Source organism: Centropristis striata, chromosome 14 (assembly GCF_030273125.1).
Source record: "Centropristis striata isolate RG_2023a ecotype Rhode Island chromosome 14, C.striata_1.0, whole genome shotgun sequence".
Classification (NCBI taxonomy): domain Eukaryota; kingdom Metazoa; phylum Chordata; class Actinopteri; order Perciformes; family Serranidae; genus Centropristis; species Centropristis striata.
In genome coordinates, this window is record NC_081530.1 from 30630435 (window position 1) to 30646056 (window position 15622).

The following is a 15622-nucleotide window of genomic DNA, read 5'->3' on the forward strand; positions in this document are numbered from 1 at the left end:
ATCTTCCCTTGCACTTCCCTCATTGAGGGGACTTTACTGTAGAGGGAACTCATAGCAAGTGTTCTCAGAGCGAGTGAGAGAATTGGGACAGACCTTTAGTTTCCCTAGATGCAGCACCATTAGCTCCAGGTTCTCTTTTGTCCCATCTGTTATTGCCGCTCTAAACAAGCAGTGATGACAGGACGTTATGCTTCTCATTATCCCACTACTGTTAACAGTGAGCAACAATTTGGAACTATGTTGTTTGTACTATTACACTGCGGCGGCTGTGGCTCAGTTGGTAGAGCGGGTTGCCCACCGATCGGAGGGTTGGTGGTTCGATCCCTGACCATGGCAGCCTACATGTCGAAGTATCCTTGAGCAAGATACTGAACCCCAAATTGCTCCTGATGCTGCGTTCATCGGCGTGTGAATGAATTCCCAATGGTGGCAGGTGGCACCGTTTAGGGTAGCCTCTGCCACCAGAATGAATGTGTGGGTGAATGAGTGCAGTCTGTAGTGTAAAGAGCTTTGAGTGGTCACAAAGCAACTAGAAAAGTGCTATATAAGTGCAGGTCCATTTACCACTTGTGTGTATGTTGTACTTGTATTTTAAGTCTTTTGTCTTATACTACGTACTGTTTGTAGTAAAGTTTTACCTTCCCTTACCTTCGTCTCCTTCTCCTCGTCTCCTCTGCAGGGTCTCCTCTCCTCATCAGGTGAAGCCCTGTGAGCCGCCGACCCTACCCCCCGCCCCCCCTCCTCTCCTCCCCCCCTCCCCCCTGAACACGTCACCCACTACCCCGGTGCCCCCACCCCCCACCCGGCCTCACCTGCCAAACCCCATCCGACGGCTGCCACTGGCCCTCCCCTTACCCCATGGTGGCCCCAAGGCCCGCCCTCTCACTGCTGTTGGCTGTCCTGGCCTGCACGGGGCCCGTGCGCCCCTCGCCCCCCCTACTGCTGCGGCCCCGGGAGAGAGAGAGGGACTCGGGTGGGGTCAACATCGCTGTGGTCCACTCGGGCTCCTCCCTGCTCCCGGAGACGGCGGTGGTGGGAGGCGCGGGGGTCGGCGAGCCGGGGACGGGGCCAGGGCAGGGGCCCGGTCCGGGGAACGGTCCGGGAGGAGGAGGTGGCGGTGGAGGAGGAGGAGGAGGAGGAGGAGGAGGAGGAGGAAGAGGAGTAACGGATACAGCTGCGTTAGAAGGAGTGGCTGCCATGGCCTCGTTCTCCTCCTCCTTCTCGACGTCCCTGTCGCTGGCGGCGCTGGTGGGGGAGACGGTGATGACGCCGTCGGGTCAAGCCAACGTCATCTACCTGGCGGTGAACGAGAGCAGCCCGGGAACCCTGCTGCTGCAGCTGTGTGAGCTGCTGGCCACCACACCTCTGCAGGTACACACACACACACACACACACACACACACACACATACAAACACACACACACACACACACACACACACACACACACACACACACACACACACACACACAATCTCACTGGTACTGGACATTACTTCAAAGTCTGTAAAGTAGCAGCTGACAGTCTGACAATCTGATCAAAGAGCATCACAAATTCTTCTTCTTCCGGACACAATTTCATCCCGCTACTAGTCCTACAACTCAAAGAGTTGCAGGACAAATTATACTTCAAAACCTGAGGCATCGGTGTGCTATTACTTTTCTCTATGGAATACGAAAAACTGCCCAAAATTTTGCATTGAAATGAATGGGACGGCCGAAAAAAAATTACAGAAAAAGAACAATAATTGGAGATTTTTAAACGTCTACTTCTCTGGCATAATTTCACCTAGAGACTCCATTTAAAGTTTAAACAGTAGACACAAGTCTTGTGTATCGGTGTATTAATGCACGTTTCGATAGGTCATATAGTTTTTTATTAATCCCTGTTCAATGACCATGATCATTTTTGGAGAAATTCTGAGATTATAATGGATGTGTATTGCATGGAATGTTCGCCAGAGTGTAGAGGGAGAGAAAAAAATTTCAAAAAGTAAATTTGAAAACTGCGCTTCAGGCTGCAAATTCCACTCTACACAAATAATTTATACATAGAAACGTAGGAAAATTAGTCTTCTCACTCACAATCCTCTGGTAAAGCTGTCAGAGTTATAGTTTGGGCGTACGACGCACAGATGTACCAACACACACCAACAGCCTCATTGGCTCCCATAGTAAAAATGCAGGAAGATTTCTGTAGGAAATCATATTTAACAGTTTTTCAGATTGCTCTAACAAAGCTATTTCTTCGTTTTTCGTCACAAAAATCATATGTAGACGTTCAGAAAGAACTCAGGACGCTCATAGTGAAGTCAGATCAATGATAGGTATTATGGTTTTGCCAAAAATTGCTCCGACCGCAAAGTATTTGATGCTTTGATGTGATTACAGTTACAGATACACGCACACACCAACCTGGTCTCACAGAAATCCGTGAAATAGCCACGGATTTCGCTTAACTCAAAATCCGTGGAATAGCCACGGAATCGCTCAAATTTCCGTGAAACTGACACGGATTTCGCTACAATGCAAGTTAATGACAGTCATATCCCGTGGCTATTGGTTTGTTCCAAGTCACGTGACTGTCAAGGTCCCAGCAGTCAGAACAAAAAACATGGCGGACAGTTCTCTCATTTTTAGTGAAAAATCAATATTTTGACTTAGTTTCTGCATAAAAATGGATTTTGATCACATTTCTAGCGAGAAATATATGTTTTATTTTCTAAATCTTCACTAGTTGAATGTACATAATCACTTTGTGGTGAAGATCTCGCCAGAAAAATATGACTGTCATTAACTTGCATTGTAGCGAAATCCATGTCAGTTTGACGGAAATTTGAGCGATTCCGTGGCTATTCCACGGATTTTGAGTTAAGCGAAATCCGTGGCTATTTCACGGATTTCTGTGAGACCATGTTGCACACACACATGCGCGTAAGCACGCACACTCCTCAAGATACACATGCTTCACACACACACACACACACACACACACACACACACACACACACAACAAGTTGGGTTTTACAGTGTAAAATGTATTTATATAGGCTAGCTCAAGTAATTACATGTGTCAGTTTCTCAGATTTCTCAACAAGTCTGACAAGAATATGCATGACATTTAAGCTTGAGACAGTCTGCAAGAATCTGCTTTCATGAGCCCATGACATGGACATGAACCCTGTTCTCCTGGTGAAAGTCCACCGTTTGTTCGACCCATCCACCCCGACAGTGACATCCGCCATTTAAACTCTGCATCACCATCAAACATTTCTGCTAAGAGAAACTACAAGAGGGCGGTGGAGGAAAGTGTAAATACGAGTCGTATTTTGCTGTCTATACAAACACCCTGTATTGTATTTTTTGAGGGGAGATAAGTCTCAACAAAGAAGTAATCAGATTACTCCCAACACTGTTTCTGCAACAACTATATGTGGTATAACTTTAATCATTCTTCTTTAAGTTTTCCTCTTGGAAGCTTTAATGCTCCCTCTTGGATAACAACTCTGCAGTGTTCTCATAATGTAGAAATGCTTCTTGACGCTTGCTATAATTCAAGGTTTAATTAAAGAGTTTCTGTTTTACACCTAAAGATAAGTGCATGTTTAAAAAGAACAAGATTTATAGTGATTGTTGGCTTTTAAGGATTGAGGGCTTGAGTTTTAAAACATGTCAGACACAAACCTGCCAGTTTTAACCCTCTGGGTTCTGAGCCTATTTTGGCCGTTTTTGAATACTTTTGATTTTGCCCTTTAATGTACCACATAAAAACATGTTTACTATACCCATATTTGGTGTCCATTTTTTTCTTCACCTATATGATCTGACAATTATTTTTTCGATTTAACCTACTTTATCAACATCTTGAGCCAAATTTACTACAATAAAAACAACAAAAATATGTCTAATGAACTGTTTTGGAATTTGAAAATGTAAACATAGGATACAAATATGAACATATAAAAAGGTTAAACAAAATATATCATATAATAAAACTATATACAAAAAAGTCCCATAAAAACATGTATATTTATTTGTTTTTTTTTCCTTGTTAGCTGCAACTCTTCAAAAACAAACTATGTGCAAAAATACATATAATCATTATTATCTTATCTTATCTTATTATCATATCTTTGGTTTAACATGACCTGGAAATGTCAATGTTGAATATTTTTTTGTTAAACTTCACATGATCTGATCAGGTCTAAAAAATCAGACAGTCTTCTACTCTGTCAGACCTTTAACCCTTTATCAGGCAAAGAACTATATTTGGTAACTTCAGGTAATATTTTGAGAAAAAAGTTGCAAATTTACTAGAATAAAGTGGCAAATCTACAAGAAAAAAAGTTGCAGATTTAAGAGATTTAAAATGGGGAAAAAATAAACTTTTTTCTCCCAGATTCACCACTTTAAATCTCATAAATCTGCACATTTTTTTCTTGTAGATTTGCCACTTTAATCTCGTAAACTTTTTTCTCAAAATATTATTTTCGTATGGCTTTTTTACACATTCTGGCTGTATGTAATATCCTCCAATATTCTCTAGGGTTGAAATTTGGAATTTGCAATTATTTCAATGAGTGTCCTATTAAGGGTTAAAGTGGTGAATCTGGGAGAAAAAAGTTGCTTTTTTCCCACTTTAAATCTCTTAAATCTGCGACTTTTTTTCTTGTAGATTTGCCACTTTATTCTACTAAATTTGCAACTTTTTTCTCGAAATATTACCTGAAGTCACCAAATATAGTTCTTTGCCTGATAAAGAGTTAACATGCTGTTTCCATGGTTTTTGCTTGTTTTGTTCATCCAGTCATGTTCATTGTACAGTTTGTTCATCTCTTCACTAATTCATTCATTCATTCATTCATTCATAGTATAACTTGTGGACGGGAGTCTGCACCTCGACTCTGAGAGCTGCTTGTGATCTGAGGTAATAAAACATGTTATACTTCATTCATTCATTCATTCATTCATTCTTCTAGGAAGAACATGCATTATGTATGTTTCTGTTTATCCAATCCGTGTCTATTTGTCTTCATGTCACAACATTAAGTGGAAAGGTTGTTGTTCCAAACGTCTTTAGATCAAGTACGATATTAACTCTTTTAAGTAACACTTGCTATCTTATTTCCAGGTCCTGTCTGTAGCCAATTTGCATATCAAATGCTTCCTTGTGAGAATTGAGCTGTCAGCTTCAATTTGCTCCCCTCGAATCGCTACAAGACAACAAGCGTTAAGTCATCAAGCCAGCCTCAAAATCACTATCGCTCCTCCTCATATCATTACAGGAAGTAATGGCAATTTCAAGAACTTCGTGCATTTAGCCTGAATTCATTACTGCAGCTGACAGCTCTTTCTTGAAAGCGTAAAAAAGAAAGAAAAAAAACCCTGATTAGCAGAACATTCATGCAGAAAACATGGCTTGTTTGCAGCAACATGCACCACCTGTTAGGAGGCTGTGGAGGTGTTGAGGAGGCCCATAATCCAGCAGCTTATCTGTTGTTTTTGTGGCGGGAAGCAGCTTAAGTTGTACAGGTACAACACACACACTCTCCTCCTGACAGGATGTCAGTCCACTGCAGAGACTTAACTCTGATTTGATCTCTGTGAACATTGATTGCCAATCAGAGCAGCACAGAAGTCCCATTTTTAAAAGCCTCCATCAGTTGTTTCATTACTTCATTAAAGCTGCAGCAGAAGGAATCGGTTTCCTTCAGCAGTGAAGATGTGAGAACATAAAGTCTTTACTGCAGTATTGAAGCTGTTATCTTGAATCCTGTGGACTCGTGTGAACGGACACATAGTTCTCATGTATTTTGTCTTCAGACTTTAAATCGTTTTCAAAGAAACGGCAGCTCTAATGAATAAAAGTTTGATGAGAAGCTTATGAAACTAAGGCTGATTTATGAGGGTCCGTATGGGTCATGATTCATTTTTCCTTCGGACAAACAGAAAAAAATGTGTATGTGAGAGGTAAAAGTGTGCATATTGTTGATGTGAGAGGTATTTTTTGTGAATGTGAGAGGTAAAGTTGTTAATTTGAGAAGTAATATTGTGAAGGTGAGAGGTAAAAGTATGTATGTGAGAGGTAAAAGTGTGTATGTGAGAGGTAAAAGTGTGTATGTGAGATATGTTTTTGTGTATGTGAGAGGTAAAAGTGTGAATGTGAGATGTATTTTTTGTGTATATGAGAGGTAAAAGTTTGTATGTGAGAGGTAGAATTGTTAATGTGAGAGGTAATTTTGTTGATGTGAGAGGTGAAAGTGTGAATGTTAGAGGTAAAAGTGTGTACGTGAGAGGTAAAATTGTGAATGTGCGAGGTAAGAGTGTGTATGTGAGAGGTAAAAGTGTTAATGTGAGAGGTAAAATTGTGAATGTGAGAGGTAATTTTGTTAATGTGAGAGGTATTTTTTGTGTATGTGAGAGGTGAAAGTGTGTATTTGAGATGTAAAAGTGTGTATGTGAGAGGTAAAAGTATGAATGTGAGAGGTATTTTTTGTGTATGTGAGAGGTAAAATTGTGTATATGAGAGGTAATGCTAATGTGAGAGGTATTTTTGTGAATGTGAAAGTTAAAGTGTGTATGTGAGATGTATTTTTTGTGTGAGAGGTAAAATTGTTAATTTGAGAGGTAAAACTGAGAATGTGAGAGGTAATATTGTTAATGTGAGAGGGGAGAATGAATTACGGCCCATTCTGCCCCTCATACTGATGTAACGTCTTTTCATCTGACGAGCTTTGTTTCATGAAGCATCTTCTGTTTCCCCTCCAGGGTTTGGTGTTTGAGGAGGAGCGGCCGCCTCCGCCCAACCGCGCCCCGCTGGCCCCCATGCTGGAGTTCGTCTCCGCCCAGACGGGGGTTCCCGTGGTCGCCGTAGGGGGCGGGGCCAGCCTGGGACGAGAGCCACAGGTAGGAGCCGATTACTTCACGTTGCATCATCAACCCTGTTAATTTAATTTGGACTAAAGCGAGGAGCTCTGTGGCTTAAAAGATGAAACACAGACAGTCAGAAATAATGAGTGAAGAGACGCTGAAGATTCACCTCTTGACTTCTACTTCTATTTCTTTATTTTAAATTACATCGTGACATTAGAGAGATTGCTTCAGAGGAGTTCAAGGATAACTTCACAATTTTATGGGAAGATTTGCCTCCTTTTACGTGGCTGTCCAATCAGTGCTGATGGTAAACGTAGCTGATTCCTCAGTGCACGCTATAAGAAAGCTGATTTTTTTCTGCAGAAACATATCAGCAATGCCTACATGTCCCAGGATGCATTGCACAAAAGTGGCATGCTTTGTAATAATAATAATATTAAATAATACATTGCATTTATATAGCGCCTTTCTAAACACTCAAAGATGCTCAAAAGGGAATAAATAAATAAAAGATAGGGAAAAAAAGACGCCTAAACAGGAAAAATATCATAGCACGCCTTCTGAATTCAAGTTCTTTCTTAACCAGACTACACCTAACTTAATTTTTTAGTTAACGAACCTTAAAACACATTTAATTTCATGCTCAACAGCTCAGCTCTGTCCAGTGAGGACTAAAACTATGATGCATGCAGAATGATTCTGTTTGTGTTTGCATCGGAGGGAAACTAGAGGAAAGGCTCAGCAGGTTGGTGTTTGCTCTCAGCAGAGAAAATAACAACAAGAATGTTTTTTGAGTGGCATTGCTCCCCACAGCTACCAAAGTTTAAAAAGAGCTCTGTGGTTCTTCCTGACCCTCAACTACCACACTTTCAGGTCAAATGACTTGACTTGAAATGATTTTGTGCAGAGACTTTGACAAGAACTGCATCTGTCGCACTGTATCCGTAACATTTACACATTTTCTCTTTATAACAGTAGTCTTGTGTTCAAATGAATATTTTTTTATATAACAGTTTTTATTTGATGTTATTAAACTTAAAAAAACTTTTTTTGAATAATCAATCCATCTATCTAATCAATCTACATCTGATGTTTTTTTAGTGTGTTCTTTTGTGTGTGTTTTTTGTGTGAAATCAAGTAAATATCCCCCAAATTGACAATAAAATGTCCCTCTTTTTTCCAACTCAATATAGAAATACAAAGCAATAAATGAAAACTCCCTCGATTTAAAGACAGCTGGCAGCTTTAATTACTTTTCAGGTCGACATTTAACATAAAAAACTGATCAATTTAAAGTGACAGTGTTTTTGGTCATTTTGTGTCTTTTTTTAGTCATTTTGCATCTTTTTTTGGTCATTTTGTGTCTTTTTTAGTCCTTTAGTCCAACATAAAATGTGATTTCGAATCTTTTTTTACTTTCAAAACACTGTCATGCTCAATAAAGAATTGTAAATGTTGCAAATGTGAACAAAGGTGTCAAATCTAACATATAAGAGGGTTCCATCCAGTTCTATCATTTGATACTAAATCTATTTGAGCTTGTCTCCAGTTTTACTTGGTATATCATCATCAAACTGAAACTGGCCTCATGGAGTTTATAGCCAGAACTTTAGAGGTAAATTTACAGTAGGGCTCCACGCTGCTTTGTTTTCTAGTCTGGATGTGATGAAGAAGTCTGGATTTGGAGCTTTTGGAGACTCCAGACACTTCTCTTTTGATCCACTGTGAAAATAAAAACAGAGCAGCTTCAACAGCAGCACTAATAATAATCATACTGGCACATTTACCTAAAGGCCTTTGAGTTAAACGAACAACTATTAGAAAACAAGCAGCGGGAGTTATTGCATCACTTCTCTACACCACATTAGTTTCTCATCTTTGTGAGAAGATGACTGTTCTATCATATTCAGCGTATGAGTTTGTATGAGTGTGAGTTTGTGACAGATGCTTCGGGCCTGTGTGTAATATTGATGGATGACACTCACTGTCAAAACCTCAGAATCATTCAGGCTGCAGGATCTGCTTATTTACCTCATGCTAGATCAGGGGTCGCAAACTTGCGGCCCGTGACTCCCACCTTGATATGAAAGTTTAATGTGAATTTTATATGAATTAAATTTTACCGTGTTGTGTGTGGAAGGTCCCTTTGATTGCTCCACCTGGAGCTTTGTTTCACTTGTTTCTATGACAATGTTAACAAAAAGAAAGGCAGCTGTCTTTTTTTAGTAATTTTTTGTCCTTTTTAGTAATTTTGTGTATTTTTGGGGTCATTCTGTGTCTTTTTTTGGTCATTTTGTGTTTTAAAAAAAATAATAATTTAGTGTTTTTTCAGTCATTTTGTGTCTTTTTTGTCATGTTTTGTCTATTTTTGGTCATCGTGTGTCTTTTTTAGTAATTATGTGTCTTTTTTGGGGTCATTTTGTCTTTTTAAAGTAATTTTGTGTCTTTTTTGGTCATTTTGTGTCTTTTTTTTTTTAGTAATTTTGTCTCTTTTTTTGGTCATTTTGTGTCTTTCTTTTAAGTAATTTAATGTTTTCCAGTCATTTTGTGACTTTTTTTTGGTCATTTTGTGTCTTTTTTGCTCATTTTGTGTCTTGTTTTTAGTAATTTTGTCTCTTTTTATGGTCATTTTGTGTCTTTTTTGAGTAATTCCGGGGGGGTTTTCTGTCATTTTGTGTCTTTTTTTGGTCATTTTATGTCTTTCTTTTAAGTAATTTAGTGTTTTCCAGTCATTTTGTGACTTTTTGGGGTCATTTTGTGTCTTTTTTTAGTAATTTTGTGTCTTTTTTGCTAATTTGTGTCTTGTTTTTAGTAATTTTGTGTCTTTTTTTTTTGGTCATTTTATGTCTTTTTGAGTAATTTAGGTTTTTTTCTGTCATTTTGTGTCTTTCTTTTTTAGTAATTTTGCGTCTTTTTTTGGTCATTTTGATACTGCCTCCAGCGGCCCCCAGGTAATTTGAGTTTGAGACCCCTGTGCTAGATATTCGAGAAAACATGCAGCTCCAGCCTCATCACTAAGCAGTAATGAAGAAGAGGAAAATTAAATTTTTGTCAGGATTGCTCCAGTTCTGTCAGTGCAGCTAAGCGCATCAGCATCAGAGCTGCTGCACGTTACTGAGTGGAGGAAACGTGATGCTTTTAGTGCTCACAGTGAGAAGTCCACTGCACCACTTATTAGTTCATTTTCACATTTTAACTTTTGTTTTCTGGGATTCTATTTGAAAACTTTTCGGTGTATGTGAGAGGTAAAAGTGTGAATGTGAGAGGTATTTTTTTGTGAATGTGAGAGCTAAAATTGTTAGTTTGAGAGGTAAAACTGTGAATGTGAGAGGTAAAAGTATGAATGTGAGAGGTAATGTTGTTAATGTGAGAGGTAAAACTGTGAATGTGAGAGGTAAAGGTGTGAATGTGAGATGTATTTTTTGTGAATGTTGTGTTAAATTGTTAATTTAAGAGGTAAAAGGTGGATGTGAGAGTGAGAGGTAAAAAAAAAAGTCAATGTGAGATAAAATTGTGAATGTGAGAGGTATTTTTTGTGAATGTGAGAGGTAAAATTGTGAACGTGAGAGGTAAAACTGTGAATGTGAGATGTATTTTTTGTGAATGTGAGAGCTAAAATTGTTAATTTAAGAGGTAAACGTGTGAATGTGAGAGGTAATGTTGTTAATGTGAGATGTATTTTTTGTGAATGTGAGAGCTAAAATTGTTAATTTAAGAGGTAAAAGTGTGAATGTGAGAGGTAATGTTGTGAATGTGAGATGTATTTTTTGTGAATGTGAGAGCTAAAATTGTTAATTTAAGAGGTAAAAGTGTGAATGTGAGAGGTAATGTTGTGAATGTGAGATGTATTTTCTGTGAATGTGAGAGCTAAAATTGTTAATTTAAGAGGTAAACGTGTGAATGTGAGAGCTAAAATTGTTCATTTAAGAGGTAAAAGTGTGAATGTGAGAGGTAATGTTGTTAATGAGAGAGGTATTTTTTGTGAATGTGAGAGGTAAAATTGTGAATGTGAGAGGTAAACGTGTGAATGTGAGAGGTAAAACTGTGAATGTGAGAGGTAACATTGTGAATGTGAGATGTATTTTTTGTGAATGTGAGAGCTAAAATTGTTAATTTAAGAGGTAAAAGTGTGAATGAGAGAGGTATTTTTTTCTGTATGTGAGAGGGAAGAATGAATTATGGCCCATTCTGCCCCTCATACTGATGTAAAGTATTTTTATCTGATGAGTTTTGTTTCGTGAAGGAACTTTTGTTTTACCTTACCTTGTTAGAGTCGAGGAAATGTGATGCTTTTAGTGCTCACAGCGAGAAGTCCACTGCACCACTTATTAGCAAATTTGCACATTTTAACTTTTGTTTTTTGGGGATTCAATTTAAAAAACAGAAGAGGCAGTTAGTCACGGCGGCTGCTGTGTCACCTTGTTTTAAGCGACGGCTGCTCGGCCATTGTTACAGACTAATTAATGGGTGTCAGCTCTCCACCCGGCTAATCTGCCTGTGACAAAAGGTAATGTTTTGCTGACAGACATTAGCAATAAGTAGATCAGGCTAACAAAGCAGTTCGCCATGACAGGTGCATGTGGTATTTAATAAATGGGCCAATTTATTTTAAGTGGATCTTTTCTGACTCTGCTACGTGGTTCTTGTGATTTCTACACAAGTTGAACTGCAGCTCCAACACGTTCAATCGGCAACGAAATGTCAGCATCGGAAAATATTCATTATCAAAAAACAGGCGCTTTGAAGTCGCAGGAGGTGCAGAACTACTTCTGCTCTTGTTAGACTAAAGTCCTTTTGATTGCATTTATAAAAACACCATGTGCTTCTGCCTCGATGCTCAATATTTACTCAACCTTTTATGTTTTTTACCCTTAATATTCTAACATATTGACTCACTGAGCTTTAAACCTCTGAAGTCCAGGAGATTTTGGTTCAAATTTGTCAACTTCCTCTGCATTCATTTCTGTCTCTGTTTAGCATCTTTCAGTCTGTCCTTACATCACATGCATGGCTCCTTTCTCTCGACACAAACTTGGCTATCAGTCAGATTTTTCATTTTATTTTAATTAACAAAGTATAAAGCTGCCAGGAACCCAACATACAAACAAAAGACACAGGTGTTTTTATTACTATTTATAAACACAAAAACAGCAGAAAAGATAATAAATAATAAAACTTCAAAACAGTCTATTTGTATGTAAATTAAAAAATAGTAATAGTTTTCATTGTAGAAAGAAAATTCACATTGAAAAAATGGTCTAGAAACATAAATGTCACACTGTGAAAGCTCCTATGATGCACTTTCAACTGGCTTTCTCAGCTTGTCTACATATCATATATAAATAAAGTTATTAATGTAAATAAAACATGTGTATTTTCACTAAATAGATGGACTCCAGAGGGTTAAGATGTTGTCCCTATCCTTTGATGCACAACATGGGTTAAAAATGACCCGCATTCATTCCCCATGTTATTTAATGCTGCTGTGTGTTTCTGTGCTCTATCTTTTGATATCTACTTATTTTATGATTGAATATTCTTAGTATTCTTTAAATATCTTGTTTTTATAACAACAGATCATTATTTTCATTTTGCCTCTCATAATTTAGGAAGAAAAAAAGTTTTTGTATTATTACATAGCTACGACTTGGCTAAGTAGCTTGCTAAGCTAACTAAGAAGACCAAGAAGTCAGCTAAGTAGTTAGCTTAGCAAGCTACTTAGCTAAATACTTAGCCAAGAAGTTAGCTTAACAAGCTACTTAGCTAAAAAAAATGGATATGGCTCATTTTTCACCCATGTTGTGTATTAGAAGAGTAGTGACAGAAAAAGGTATTTTATTCAAAAATTAATAAAGGAAAACATAAAAATTAAGATGTATGATGATCAAAAACAAACTAATTTAGGAAAACCTGGAATACTGAATGATGAATTATTGCAAAGATATAGAACATAAAAACTCTGTCGGGTCACTTTAGACCCATGTTGTGCATCAAAGGGTTAAACTTCCTGAGCATGGTGGTGGAATGTTGTTCATGTTAAGTATAATGAACATTTATAAAAGCAAAGCACTGAAGTATATGTGAGCTACTTGTACTGGAGTGTTTTGATCCAATGCCTCTTCTACACAGAAGAAGATAGTGAACTTTATTTCTCCAAAATCATCTGAGAGCTTAAGTTACTTTACACAGCAAGATTTTTGCAAACATAACCTGTATAACCAAGTACAGCTGGAGCAATAAATACATTAACATAATTGTTGCATTTTTCATGCAAAATCATTTCATGGTTCTCAGAGGTGAAGATCTGCTGCTTTTCCTGTTGATGATTGATGATTAAATACACTTTGCAGATAATAGTTCCATTCCTTAAAGCGAGACGTGTCCACCACTTTGTTGAAGGTTTTCTGTCCCTGCAGGAGTTGGTGGTAGTTTCTGCTTCAACACTAGAAACTTTTTCCACTTCTTCTTCTTGTTTATGCAACTGGGCACTGGTTCAACAATGACAAGCTGCTCAAGGGACAGAACTAAGACGACAAGACAAGATAAGATAATATAAGCAAAAGTAAACTTTAACTAAAGATTATACAGCACACTGTTTTTAGTAATTCAGCCACGATGGAAGAGTGTTCTTGGAAAGCAACCAAACTGGCTCATATAAAAAGCTGCAGCTTAGTTTGAACTACAGCTGGCTAACTGCTGGCTAACTTTGCTTAGACAGTATCTATCTGGATACAAAGATCTCCTCTCTGTCCGCTGTGTTTCAGTTCAATGATACTCGGCTCTGTGACCCGGCCTCCCGGCCTCCAACACAACAAACAGCCATATATGCCTCCAGAGCGGCTCTGCATTTGAGAAAAGTTGGTATAAATCATGGGTCTCAAAATTGCGGCCCGCTGGCCAATTGCAGCCCTTGTGACGATATTTTGTGGCCCTCACTTTGATATGAAAGTTTAATGTGAGTTTTATATGAATGGCACTTTACCGTGTTGTGTGTGGAAGGTCCCTTTAATTGCTCCACCTGGAGCTTTGTTTCACTTGTTTCTATGACAACGTTAACAAAAAGAAAGGCAGCTGTCTTTTTTTCGTAATTTTTTGTCCTTTTTAGCAATTTTGTGTATTTTTGGGGTCATTTTGTGTCTTTTTTTGGTAATCGTGTGTCTTTTTTAGTAATTATGTGTCTTTTTTGGGGTAATTTTGTGTCTTTTTAAAGTAATTTTGTGTCTTATTTGTAATTCTGTGTCTTTTTGGTACTTTTGGTAATTTTGTGTCTTTTTTAGATATTTTGGTATTTTTGGTAATTTTGTGGCTTTTTTATAATTCTTTGTATTTTTTTTGGTCATTTTGTGTCTTTTTTTAATAATTGTATGTCTTTTTTTGGTAATTCTGTGTCTTTTTGGTCATTTAGTTTCTTTTTAAGTAATTTCGTTTTTTTCTGTCTTTTTGGTGTTTTTGTGTCTTTTTTTGGGTTATTTTGCGCCTTTTTAAAATAATTTGATGTCTTTTTTGGTAATTCTGTGAATTTTTTGGTCATTTTCTGTCTTTTTTTTGTCATTTTGTGTCTTTTTTAAGTAAATTAGTGTTTTTTCAGTTTTTTTGTGTCTTTTTTTTGTCATTTCGATACTGCCTCCAGCGGCCCCTGAGAGCCCTGGTATAAATAAACTCAAATCAGTTCCTAATTGCCTTCGGGACGCTGACTCATGCATATATTCCTGACTCACTCCCAAGAATCAATCAACCTTGAGTCAACAGCTTCTGATGCTGTGACTTGGGACAGAACGTCAGTCAGTCATTGTTTCTGCTCAGCGATCACATGACAGCAGTTTTATTCTAGCTGCAGCTTCCACAGGGGCTCAGACATTTAGTGTTTCCTGCCTCAGACTGCAGCCTCGCCTCTCGCTCCCAGCACGTTCCCTGCACGCTCCGCTCTGAGGAGAAGCAGACGAGCTTACATCATAAATCAGGATGATGCCGGTTTGATATCTGACCTAGTTCAGAGCAGCGTAACCTGAGGTGAGCCCCGCCGACACGGGAAGCCGCAGACACTCCCCCAAGTCTCGTCTTTGATCGTCGACTTGTACACAAAGAGTCCTGATAATTAATTTAAACGCATGCTCGCTGCCTCTTTGTTTTACATCCAGGAAGACAGAATCATTAATTGTTAACTCTGCTGGAAACTTTGGACAAAGTCAGAAACCGTCCTGATAAATCCCGTGCTGTATTTCAGCGTGTCAGCTCTCATTCATCCCGACTCCCAACCTTATATGGATTCATTCTAGTTTTTAGAGAAATACAATAGAGGAAAGAAGGAAATGAATTGCTCTTTCAGCCAGTGAGCTGCTCATCTATCCAGATTAAATGTGACTGCAGCAGGAAGAAGGCTATCACTGTTTCTTTCATTGACACTGAAAGGCTTATTCACAAGCCAAGGACTTTTTCTGACAGACAGCGAGTGTTATTCCTCCGAGTGTTCCCCTCGCAGCCAAACTCAACTCAGTCAGCCACGAGTCAAAGAAAGAAAGGAGCTGAGCTGGATTGAGAACAGCGAGAACTCGCTTCGACCGTTACTGCATGGTCACTGTGACATAACTAGGGTTGTCACGATACTAAAATGTTCAACTCGATACGATACTCAGGAAAATATTCGATACTTGATACCATTTTCAATACCCCAAGGATAAAAACAAAGACCCCAAAATTTAAAGAAATATTTTTATTAACAAGAAAAATGCATCATGTAAAAATGAACAGAA

The 15622-nt window shown here is 38.3% G+C and overlaps 1 protein-coding gene across 1 annotated transcript in view; it reads left to right on the plus strand.

Moving 5' to 3' along the window:
* The first annotated feature begins 1139 nt into the window (after positions 1-1139).
* The window catches only part of grin2da (glutamate receptor, ionotropic, N-methyl D-aspartate 2D, a), a 220577-nt gene continuing 206094 nt past the window's right edge, over positions 1140-15622 (plus strand). The window contains exons 1-2 of the mRNA XM_059349211.1: positions 1140-1371; positions 6768-6905. Coding sequence (XP_059205194.1) covers positions 1198-1371; positions 6768-6905 — 312 coding nt within the window. The 5' untranslated portion in view covers positions 1140-1197. The remainder of the gene's footprint in view (positions 1372-6767; positions 6906-15622) is intronic.